This window comes from Drosophila sechellia, chromosome 3R (assembly GCF_004382195.2).
Source record: "Drosophila sechellia strain sech25 chromosome 3R, ASM438219v1, whole genome shotgun sequence".
In the NCBI taxonomy this organism is placed as follows: Eukaryota; Metazoa; Arthropoda; class Insecta; order Diptera; family Drosophilidae; genus Drosophila; species Drosophila sechellia.
In genome coordinates, this window is record NC_045952.1 from 7,025,827 (window position 1) to 7,038,723 (window position 12,897).

Below are 12,897 nucleotides of genomic sequence, written 5' to 3' on the forward strand. Positions count from 1 at the left end.
TAGCTCATAGACGAAACAATAGACAAATTATATACCATACATACATATATATTTACACATAATTAAGAACTGAACGTGATATGTTTGCTGAGTGTACTATCCTGACAGTTCTCCGATTTCTAGCAAAGGAACGGAACCCAAAGTTCAATCCCAAAATCCAAAATCCAAACCAACCACAAAAGCACACAACATTCTTTTGAAAATCCGAAGTAAGCAATAACCCACTTTAGCAACAGCAACAACATTTACATTATCGACAACAATTGCAACAAATGGAATTTTTAAACGAAAAACAACTACAACAAAAGTATTCGATATTTGCCTTCGCTCTTTATATTATTATATATTTAACTATACAAACACATATATTTAATGACTAAATGAAAGCAAAGCAAAGAAAAGCAAAAACAAAACACGCATGTGCTAGGTCTTTTGTTTTTATTTTATAGATGCAAAGCGAAAACAAGGAAACTAAATATTTAAATGAATTATACAAATTACTTAGATTGTAGTCATTGTAAGGAGGAGACGATGAATCGCGAGATAGGTAGGAATCCTTGAACTAATTTTAGTATATGAATTAAAAACGAAAAAACAACTAGTGCTAATTATATAAACAAAACTGGGAAGCAAGCGATATTTACACTGAAAACTGAAGTAAAAACTACTAAAAAAACAAACAAAACAAATCGAAAAAAAAACAAAAACAAAACAATTATGTATATTAATTTAACAATGTAATACGCTATATGCATAACGAAACAATAGATATTCTACACAAACACACATGCACACAGACACCCACACACACCCATACACACATTTACATATATTACACACATACACACATACACACATACACACTAAAAAGACTGAAAGATATAGTTCCTTTTGTTTTTATGTACATAAAAAATGTGAAAAGAAAAAAGAGAAATTCTAACGAAAATTGTAAACTTAAATCGATGGAAATAAAAGGTGGGAAAACGTAAAAACAATTAATGGAATTATACATTTAACGAGTAAATTAAAATAAAACAACAAAGCAGCAGAAAAGCAGAAAGCACTGTGCGGCGTCACGTAACATGTATATTAGTCGAATTAACTAAATTGTTGTAACATAAAGTGGAAATATGAGCGCTTTCGCGACAACGCCAAATATCAACTACTTATATAGCGATATATATTCAGGAAAGTTTGGCTTTGGGTCGCCGCTGCTCCTTGCTGTTTTAATGTATATACACGCGAACATCTATTTAAATAAACAGTACCATTTAAACGAATTATTGTCAACTGAATACACATAAACATTGTAAACACAACAGAGAAGGATAAAAATTAAAAGCTTCAATATTTTTATTATTTCTAATTAAAGCTAATTGTAAAAGTAATGCTAAGTTAATTGTTTCCTGTTTGTTTAAGCAAAAAACATCAACTTATAATAAAAGGAAATACAAATAAAATTCAATACTACAAGTAACAAACAAGTTTTGGGATTATTTATTTGAAAATAAAGAAAGTCGGGCAATCAGGTTCATTTGATGTTATTTCAATTACAACGAGAGAACGCTATAGTCGATTTCCTCGACTATCAGATACTCGTTACTTAGCTAATTAAAGCGCTAAGATATTTCAAAATTTTGATGGAAATAGGCAAAAACAAAAAGTTAAATCGATTGTCGGCGAGAGAGCCTTTCTTAGTAAAAATATTTTTGGCATATCGATAGTTTCGGGTTTCCCAACTTAGTATTAAAGGTTCCTATATCGCAGCGTTCATGCGAACATTCAGCTATAGACAGATCCACTCTGCAAGGGATTTTGATCAAGAATATATATACTTTACACGGTCCTTTCAACCATTACTTTAGTTTTAATGAACCTAGTATAGCTTTGACTTTACGAGAATTAGGTAATTTGAAATCACTTAGGTTAAACTCATTTTGTTTGCTTTTTAAAATTACTAAATTGAAAAAAATCTATTTAAAATATTTATAATACAGCGCAAATACCAATTGCTTTTTAAATGGAATGTACATATTATAATAATGACAGCTCTTGGTACATTAACAGCAACATTTGGCTAAGTAGAAAGTGAAATTGTTTAAATGCCATTTTCTGTTGACCCCAAAAAGTTCTCAAAACTTTCCCACTAACCTTCAGCAGATTGAAGTGATTGACTGTCTAATTAGCAAGTATTTTCCATCAGTTTTCTGCCACATCGCCAACCCACCTCGCTGGTGTTGGGCCATTGGAGAAGGAATCCCGAAGATTTGGGGATGAACTGACTGAACTAACCATTCAGCAGGAGAACTGACAAATAATCTAATTAGACGCCAGTGCGATGAGTTTCCACTGTCAAAAGATGAATGCGGGTAATTTTCAGAGCCCCACGGAAACTACTCGAAACGGGAGCCACTGGATTGGAGATGGGGTGACGAGAGGGATAGCGACATTGTGTCAAGATGTCAAGGGGAAAGGTAATAAATTGTGGGCTCCAAGTCGTTGGCTCCACGGCAGCTGGCGGAAAAGCGGCCCAAGATGCCCGCGGCATTTTCAATTTCCGCAGCGGCATTTTTCAATATGAACGGGAATTCCTCGGAGAACGCCTGATGACATGCGCACTCTCGGCCCGTTCCGACATGTAATTAGTTGGATACTTCATTAACCACAGTCGACAATCAACAAATGAGTAATTAACTTGCGCCCGGGACTCGGCTCCTCGGCGGCCTCGTGTGCAGTTAATATTTCATAATTGAGCAATTTATTTTCGCCTCTTTGACAGGATCAAAGATGAAGCCGCCACCAAAGCGGCGCATGCAAATTTTATGCTCGGTTAGTAGGCGGTGGGTAAGGCTATGTGTGTGGCTCTCGTAGCAGGAAACTATCTTTGATCTTTTGAAGGAACACATCGTAGTAGGTGGTTGCCGGGCTGTCACTAGGAAACCACAGCACACGACAAGCAAACACCACCGGCGACACTGGACTGATTAGGTAACTGGATATGCTCCCAATATCCGAAATAACTACAGAACAATGTATGGTCCTGGGGTGAAAGTGGGTAACTGGCTGGAAACTGCCTTGTCGGAGGAGGTGAGCATGCACTAGCACTCGCTATCGCTATTTTCTAGCATCTTAAGAGCTTATTTGCTACTCAATTGTATGAATCCTTCAATTAGTACTGTAAATGCCTTCCTTATGTGTGGTCAGATGCGTATGAGTGATATGAAGAAGCGCCGGGAGAGCGGTAACCTGCTGCTGGACAAGACCCGCGCCGTCTACGACCGCTTCCACCAGGGAACAGTCCTGGGTCCACCGCAGGATGTTCTGGCCTTCGGAGTGGTGGTGCAGATCCGGCCCGTGAAGATCGGTGTCTGTCGCCAGCAGGTTTCGGATCAGAACCTGGTGCTGTCGGTGGTAATTACTCAGGAGGGACTGCATCGCGACTGCAAGACCATCAACGAGATGTGTGATCTTACGGTAGCTCCTTCGCCGCGTCCCGCGCTGCGCAACAGCTTCAGGATCGTCAGTCCGAACGAGGATGACCGTACCGGTCAGTATCTGGCCTATGGCGAGAAGTTCCGCCTGCAAGCCCTGGAGCCCGCTGATGAGCCCATGTATGTTTTCAGCGGTCCCAAGAGGCTGAACCTCTCGCTCCCCGTCGACAAGGCGTTCTTTACCACCAAAAACGGCGAAATTACACTTCCACTTGGCTTAGTATCCCATAAGGTTTGCTCATCCTTTGGTAATTTAACAGTATTTTTATGTCCTTTTTTTATATTCCACAGAACTGTGGCCCTTCTGCCCGTGTGCCCACTTCGCACACTCACTTTTTCTGCGCCCACAAGGATCCCGATCTTCGATTCGAAAGCGAAGGCAAAACCATACCCGTGAGTTAATTCCATGTAGTTTGCAATGCGTGTACATCAAAAGTGTAAGCCACAGGATTGGATTCGATCCATTTCAATTATGTACAAATTAGAATATCGTCGACTTAAAAACTATTTATTAAGTTATAAAGTACTTGGAAAACAACTCTTATTCGATTATTATGATCAGAAATGTACTAATTTTGTAATTCTTATATATTTTAATGGAGCTAACTATGGTTTCATACATTTTCAGGTACACAATCCGCTGGTCATTGTTCACGCGGTTACCAATCGAAATTTGGCTGTGGAGAATGTTTTGGCCAACACCTTGTTTGGCCCCGAGTTCCAGGTGTCCGTGCAGACGTACAAGAATGTGTACAAGCGCGAGACCTGGAAGAACCTGTGGAAGTTCACATATTGATATGGGTCTTCCCATGAGGCGTATTATTCAGTTTGGTTATGGCTCGTACCTGCTGTGGCATCCAAACGACCCAATCAAATGAGCTGTTGCAAGTTTGCCTGTTTGTTCAGCATGTCAAAATAAAAGACGAGAAGCTGTCGTAAATTCCGTTTGATTGTGGGGCTATGCCAAGAATCCCGGGTGGAAATTTATGTCCCCTCGCCAGTTTCTAGCCGGTCAACGAGGCGTGTGAGTGATTTGTTGCGGGGGCAACGCTGGGGAAATGTCAGGAGTTGCGTCACTTTATGCTTGTGATAAATTAATTAAAATTAGACAATAACTGCAACGGGAAGAGCCTAATGAGCTGGAGACGATCGACAAGGGCAGCATCTCTCTCCGTTGCCCATCTGCAAGCAGATCTTGTAGAACATGTCAGCGCAACAAATTTCAATTAGTTCGCGCTTCACTTATTCGACGGCAGCAGAGCGCTCATAAAAAGAAAGTGCCGCCCCCAGACGGCGATGTGAATTGGATGCAGCACATGGTAAAATGTACTGGAAGAAATCCAGGTTCAATAGCTAGACCAAACATCAAGCAAGCTGGATTCTATGGATTTTATATACGTTGTTTAAAGTCACTTATAAGGGTGCTTAAACGTAAGAAGTAAAAACCCAGCTTTTACTTTTGGATTGAATTTAGTTGAAAATATTAAGCATTCTACTCACAGGAGGATTTATTACTTCCGCGCTCTTCGAACTCATTTTTATTTTCCGTGTACCATAATTAATTTGAACAACTAAATTCGACGCACAATGTATTACAGTAGAGCCCTGATTGGGATTTTAATTGGCCGCCGAATCGCCACCCAGAGCAACATTAGTGCCAGGGGCCAGCCCTTTGGGAACATGGCCAAGTAAAGAGCTGCAAATGAAGTCAAAGGTCCCCGACGTCGAGTTATTTTCGGCATTTCGCTCCGATTACATGTTTTCTGTCATAGATTAGCCGCGGACCGCCTTCAGTCGCCGCAGAGCACACAATTTCACACTCCCCCGACTTTATTATATTCCGGCATCTGTTGCAGTCAGAGGAGTATCTTTGAGTATACCGGAGTATCTCGGAGTGTCTCGGCGGGTATTTCGAGAATCTCGAGTGACAAAGTGGTTCGAGGGGAGTATCGTTTTCGGATTCTGGGTGTGTTCTCCGGGCTAAACTGCACATTACTTATGCAGGATGATTTACTGGGACGCGTGACAGATTTACAAGTTGCATTCACTGCATTAATTCATCATAAATACTTGGTGGGGCTCCACAGTTTGTGCGGTTTGCCGCGAATAGATGAAAAATGAGAAATAGATGCTTCAATTGGGTGATCTTCACACCTTCGGCTGGCTTGTCAGGTTGAGGAAACAATTACCGAATGCCATTTCCTGTCTCTGGCCATGCCTCTAATTGCACTTGATGGTGTATTTATAAAACTTTATTCATTTGCAACACATTTTCGCCGTTTTTTGTCCGTCTGGCCGGGTAATTATTACGAGGTGTTGACGCAAATATTGCTTGCAGGCGAGTCGTGTGCAAGCGAATGTTGGCGGCGAAAATAATTTACACATCTAATTAGGATACTGGTGAATATAATGCTTTTATGACTCTTTAATGCATGCTCTAAATACTGCATTATAACCAGTTTAATCACGCGCCTGCTGCGGAAAATTAGCTTGCCAAATATTTTCCTGCCATCATCGCGTACATACGTTACAAAATGCGTTACAAAAATGTCGACCACTCTGCCAACTGAGCACACTCAAAACACAATAAAAGAAGAAAACGTATTTTGAATATATTGCGTTATAAAACATAGCATCATTTGGCCCGTTCGCCGACCGAAAAACAAACACAGACCGAAAAGACATTGTATCTGCTGGTTGTTCTCGCATTTTTATGTGCCATGAAATTAATTTACGATTACGACAATTTAAATTTTTAAAATCCCACTAAAAGTATGCCAACAAAGCCCTCGAAAGTGTTAAAAAGCAAGCCAGAGGAAGGGGAAGAGGAAGCGGCCACAAATGTTGCCCGGATATTGTGTGTATTGGGGGCTGTGGGTCCTGAGAAAAGGGGCTTCTGAGGCCATTGTGTCGCTGTTCAATACCAAAGTGTTGACTTGAGTTTATGTTTCATATTTTGTCAGAAGTCATTTAATTTCTATAAACAGAAAGCCAGCTTGCAGGGGTTGCTACTCCACCCGCCGGGATGGTGATGATGATGATGTGGCACTGACGTTTATGTGGCATCCACGGAGGCGGAACTCGTTCACGGCTTATTTGGCAGCTCTTTTGAGTCTATTGCGTTTATTGATGTCGCTGCTGCCAACAACAAGTTTTAAGTGGCTGTTACTTTATGAGCTTATTAAGAAGGAAGTGCTGGTGCTGCACCCGATTTTATTGGCCTAAAAAACGGAGCCATAAAATTATTTGTACACACATATATAGGATGGAGCTCAGGTGTGTCGACTGACAAGACTTTCTACTTAGTGCTATACGATTTATTTGGTCTTTAATTTTGGTACAGCACAAGTTCCCTTTCCCATCCTTCTTGATTACATCGCATCAAAACTATCCACACAATTGGAAGCCTAATCAAGCATGTACTCTCGCATTCGCATCCATTTCGGGGATTTGGCCAGTGTCTGATTTGAAAATTATTTATTTATGGCAATCAGCAGCGGAGCACGAATGGCATTTGTGTTTCATTTCTCTTAATACAGCTCGTCAAATAAACAAATCATGGTGTTAAGGCAAATGATGGATTGACATCAGCTCGCACACATGACTGTTTGTGCACTCAGCCAGTAGCCAGCAAGCCAAACATGGCCAACAGAAAATCCGAGGAACTGAAACTGGCCAAGCGGCAACAATGGGGCGTTGCACAGTGGAATCAAGTCCATACATTTTGAGAAACTACACTATTACCAAACAAATCTTCCTTTTCATGTATATAACATAAGAAAGATTTAAGAGTTCATATAATAAATGTTAAAAATGTATAGATTTGTGCTGGCCAATGACGTTTTTTTATATGTAGATAAAAAAAGGAATTACAATTTTTTTAATGTATTCAATAGATTAAGATTTACAAGCCATAAGAATTTTATGAGGTGTTTTAGCTGTGTTAGTTTTCAGTCTTCATTGTGAACTATTTCTCATTTGATTTAGGAAGCTGAAAAGTAAGTTTCTAAGTGTAAATAAAAATAAAATGGTTTTTAGCTTTCATACTGTGCAATGTTTCGATTTTGCAGTAACTGTGGCGTTGGGATGTTTGGTTGCATATGCCGGTTGTTTGTGCCACATCTCCTTTTGTTGCCGCAGTGGCTTTAAAATCCCGTCCCTTGCAGCGCATTTTTTTTTATTTTCAACACTTTTTGTGCGACCTGACTTGGCACAGAAGGAACGGGGCGGGGGAAAGCACGAAAACATTCATAAAATATGCATAATGCAATCTAAGCTCGTGTGAGCGTTGCTAAATATTTTATGCACATGTATTGTGCCACACACAATCGCACAAAACACGCCAAACATCTGTGTGTGGATAGCCGTATTGTGTAGTTTATGATTTTGTTTTTCCCCTGAATTTATTCATAATCATTAATACATCGCCCGCTGCTACAAAGGCAAATATCGAAATTAGCAGATTCCTGCATGTCGAAAAAATTCCACGCTTCGCCGAAGACAAATGGTTGGAGCCGGGCGGCTAAGAGTCGAAAATCCGAAATAATAAAAACATTAAGGCCATAATAAATACAGTTTTAAATCACATGTGCCGTTTAACACATTGAGCCGAGCGTTTGCTTTCCATTTTTAATGCGCCTTCCGTTGGCCTGCGCATAAATTTCAACTTAAATTGCGCGCGCAGGCCAAAAAACCAGAGGCTTCCCTTTTTTCCCCTTTCGTTTCGATGGAAAGGAATCGCCGCCCACTTAACGCCCTGGGTGGCAGCTATCTCTCTCTCAGCTCGTCGCGTCTCGCTCCCACCTCCAACAAGAATCTTGCCAATTAGCATGTGTGTGCGTTGGATTTAGTGGCCGATACGCCTGGTTTAATTTGATTTGCCCAAGACTTTAATTTCGGCATTTCGAAACTATTAAATTATGGCCAAAATGTCGTTGCTCTTTGATCTGGCTGCCAAATGTCTTTGGGGTCCCAAACCTATATACCCCGAAGATGTCTTCATATACCACTTTAAGGTGCATATATCTTTATTACCGCTCGACCATTCGCCTTCTTTGTTCCCAGTCTCATTTACGGCCTTTTAATGAGAATTATGTGACTTTAATTTATGTCTCAATTTTGCGGATATTAAAATCTTTATTTTGCGCTCTGAGATTGTTTGTTTCAGAAATTCAACTGCTCAATAATTTCGCTGTTTTCATGATTATAAATAATTTGTCATTGCTCAATTTAGCTTAAAGAAATATAAAATAATATGCCTTGAACTTTTCAAAGTTCTTATTATGTATTAGTTCAATACATTGTTTGTTTTTAGTCTCAAGAAAACTATATATTTTTAAAAACATATATTATTTTATAACTATATATTATAGAATAACTTTATATCATATATATTCTGTAAAACTTCTATAAGAATTCTTTCTATTTCTATCTCGTGTCGGACTTTACCCATTTCTCCTTCAATTATTTCTGTAATTGTCCCAGTAAATGATAAAATTCGTAGCAACAAAATGTAATTGTTGCTGGTAATGACTGCAGCTTTGAAACTATTTGAATGGCCAGGCCAAGTGCCTCATGCGCACATATTGTCCTGCCCACAGAATAAATATCCTGCCATCCTGATGGAAAACACGATCCTGCTCCAAATGGAATGACTTCCTCTGCCCCTGATAAAGTCTCATAAACACAGAAAAAATGTGGGCTTAGGTATTAGATAGTAGGAAGTAAGGAAGAAAGGAAGTAAGAAAAAATTTTTTTTTTATGTTTTTTAACACGTATTTATTTATTTTAAAAATTAAATTTTATTGTAAAATATATATAAATAATTAAAAAAATAATAAATAAAGTATGTCATCATATTGTATTTAGTTCCTGTTTTTTCAACAATCATTACTAATATTTATTCATACAAGTTTTACTTTTCTCCTGGCATTGTGACAGACTGATGCGCCTCCCCTTTTTTTCCGTGTGTGAGACCCATCCTTCGTCCTTTTGGTGTCACACGCACACATACAGTGCCGTTTGGAAATCCACAGCGAGTACAGCAGACTTAATATCTAAAGCAATTTACAGTTATGAAAATAAGAGACACATCCGCAAAACGACAAGCACAGTGCGGCACCGCACGGCGAACGCCACAGCAACAGCAACAAAACCAACAGCAACAAGGAGCCGCGCAAAGGACGAAGGACGAGGGAGGGCGAGAAACTTCTGCTAACGAAGTAAGTACCCTGGAGGACACTTAAGCGCGCGACCCCGGCCCAACTGGCGTCGACCGTCATAATGTCGCCAACATTTTCCGAAATTACACACAAATGACAAAATAAAAGGTGCAAAAAGTCTGCAAAACGACCAACACAGCAGGGGAAAGCCACGCACACACATTCACACCTCCACACAGCGCGCTCTCTCGCTCTTCGAGTGACTTCCGTTTGGCGGCCATGTTGAAAAGATTTGAGTGCCCGCTGGTTTCACTCATTGGCTGCAGGTTGAGGGGCGTGGCCAGCGATGGGTTTCGCTGAGCGGAAGAGCTAATGATTTTGCATAGCGCGTGCGCAATGAGCGGCCAAATTAAAAGTCACAGAGAGAGAGAGAGAGATAAAAGTGGCTGTCAGAATGGGTGAGTGGGTGGCAGCGCAAAGTTGCGTCTGCAAAATGAGGGTTAAATCGCGTGCATAATTTAGCAGTTCATTTCATTCATTTGAGTGCAAGTGCTCAGAGATGTGCGCTGCCTAAATGCCTTTCCGCTGCTCCAGCTCCAGCTTCCGTTATCGTTTTCGTTTCCGTTTCCGCTCTGTCTCTCTTTCTCTGCATTTAGGTGTGCGGGTGTGTGTGTGTATGGGTGAGCGCTGGCGCAGTATCTACCAACGTTTACCGCTACAATGACAAGCATTTATGGCAATTAACACTTTAGCTGTTTATATGCTGATGCTGCTGTTGTGGACACTTAATCGTGTCGGCCATTAGAGGCGGGCGAGCGACAGAGAGAGAAAGAGAGATCCTCCCGACAAAGAAGAAAAATCAGGCAAATTGTGTTATTCATGCAAATCACGTTTCCGGACTTTCCACTTTCCTGCTACTTTCTCTAGCGGACCATTCCCGTTAGCGCCTTTGCGTTTAGTGCAAATTCAATATCGTGCATAATTAATTTGCAATTAGCACGTTTCTGTTTTTGTTTTCATTCCATCAGCCGCCGCCTCGCGCCACCTGCCCCTGGAAATGAAAATTTTCTAATTACGTGCACAAGCTGAATGCAAACTAGTTTCCCGCTCCATCCGCTTTTCATCCGGCCGATTGCCCGCCGGCATTTCGAGCGGCTGCCCACGTGCTTCGATAGCTCCTGTCCATGTCCACCGCCCATTGCCCAATGCCCATTTCCATGCCCCCTGATGATGGCCTGCGAAATGGGTTGGCATATGAAATGAGCTGCAAATTGATGGAGGAATTAGCGCAGCATATTTAATTCGATCTGGCAGCACCAACAACTACCACGGCGATTGGTCCAGCGAGTGCGGCGGCCAATGAATGATGATGGGCTAATGGGCTTTTAGGTGCACATTTTTAATGCAGATTAGGCACACATTCGATTAGCCGATGGCAAGGAAAAAATCACAGTTTGAGCGTCGATGATAAGATCAATAATTCGTTGCAGTTACACCGAATTTAGTGTTCTAATGGGGCTTAAAATTGCGATTTAAGGTTGAGCTTTTAAATTTGAATAGTTGCATACGTGAAGTATATTTTTTTGGTTGAAAATTAAAATATTAATTACTTTACTCAATTTTATTTTCAGTATTATTTATACATTTATATGTAAATATATCCTCTAATGGCTATATGTTTGGTATCGTTTAGCCATATTCAGGAAATAGATATTAGATATTATATTATAAAATAATAATTATAAAATTGTAGTCTTTAAATGGACCACGAACATTTAAAACATTTTTTAAAAGTGTCGGGATGAAAGGTTTGGTCTGTCCAAATGAGCGTTGCAATATTTCGAATCAAACTTACATAAATTAGCAGATCCTAACTGCTTGTTCTATATAAATTTCTTGTTCTTACGTTTCAACAAAGAGTAACGAGTACAATTGGTACAGATCATGCTACTGAACAATTTTTTTGAAACTTTAATACAAATTCGAGATTAGGAAAGCAATAATTTGAGCTAAATAAATGGTTTTGATGTTGCATATGTTATGCAGAGGAGCAATAATATTTAATGCACTTTCCCGATATAATAACGACTAGAGGTTTGGGACTTCAATTTACAACGAAAAAGCCAATTAGTTGAGCTCGAATTTCTACGCCATAAAACTTTCAAATGACCAAGCGAAATCCAATCCAATGATTTATTAAATCACATAATTATTTGACGGCCGAATTATATGAGTTTAGGCCCGCCCCTTTTCGCCCAGTTTGAGAGCTTACCCCGTCTGGCTGACTAATTTATGTATTAACTTTGAACGCTCATTAGTTTAATTAGTCAAACAAATTAACGTGGGGCTTACGGAGAATGGAGTGCAAACAACAAAATGGCCGAATAAACAGAGCTAGCGGTGAAGTGTGCGGGTGGGAGCGGAGCAGAGCGAAAGTGGAGGCCATCTCTCTCACACTTCATTAAATATACAAATACAACGGGATAGGGCTTAGGGCAGACGACTGGCAAAACTAAGGGAAATCCTATAAATAAATTGGCAATAATTTAATTATCGCATAATTATGCAGATGACCGCGCACTTGTGCTTTTAATTGCCTTTTGTCGCGAGGTCAGCGGCTCATATTAACAGCCTATCGATTTTCCGATTTTCCCCATCGCTCTGCTAGCCTTTTATTTGCCTTTTAATTAGTTGTAAATCTTGCACAGCCTGTTGAAAGCCAACGGGAAAAGCAAACAGGAAAAGGGGTCGGGCGGACGCCATTGCATGCACTATTTATTTTAACAAGAGCTGCTCATTTAATACTTATTTTCACTAATTAAATGGAAGAGTAAGTACATCAGATAGTGAGCGAGAGAGGCAGAGAGAGTGAGAAAGTGAGACAGCGCGAGTGAGAGGGAGAGAAGGCCACATGCGACAGCAAGAGCAATTTTCCGCTTTTCCGCAGCGCAAAAAGTTTGATGTCTATGTAAACAGCGGCTTTCGTGTGTGCGTCTGGCGAACTGCCAATTTTGCCGGCCCACTCACACACTCACACTTATACATATATACATGCATACATGTATATTCCGTATACGTCGGCTGTTTGAGCGCACTTAAATAATGAATAATGACGAGACAAGCAATTAAAATAATTTGCGGTTTTACCGTGCGTATGCGCATCATTTAATTTTGCATGTAAAGAGTTAAGCACTTATTACACAGCGAGAAAGGGTCCCAGCCGAAGGATGTCCCACTGTCGGGGA

At 40.3% G+C, this 12,897-nt stretch overlaps 1 protein-coding gene across 1 annotated transcript; it reads left to right on the plus strand.

Annotated features, from left to right (window-relative positions):
- Positions 1-2,889: 2,889 nt before the first annotated feature.
- Positions 2,890-4,425, plus strand: LOC6614335 (cilia- and flagella-associated protein 161). The gene is made up of 4 exons (XM_032721274.1): positions 2,890-3,087; positions 3,205-3,723; positions 3,783-3,884; positions 4,120-4,425. The coding sequence occupies exons 1-4, from the start codon at positions 3,031-3,033 to the stop codon at positions 4,285-4,287; spliced, it is 846 nt and encodes a 281-aa protein (XP_032577165.1). The 5' UTR covers positions 2,890-3,030; the 3' UTR covers positions 4,288-4,425.
- Positions 4,426-12,897: the final 8,472 nt, after the last annotated feature.

Bases quoted from the DNA above. Each gene is read 5' to 3' on its own strand.
- LOC6614335 (XM_032721274.1), top strand. From the start codon at position 3,031: ATGTATGGTCCTGGGGTGAAAGTGGGTAACTGGCTGGAAACTGCCTTG. The intron at 3,088-3,204 runs GTGAGCATGCAC...ATGTGTGGTCAG, and splicing joins AAACTGCCTTGTCGGAGGAG to ATGCGTATGAGTGATATGAA. The intron at 3,724-3,782 runs GTTTGCTCATCC...TATATTCCACAG, and splicing joins TTGGCTTAGTATCCCATAAG to AACTGTGGCCCTTCTGCCCG.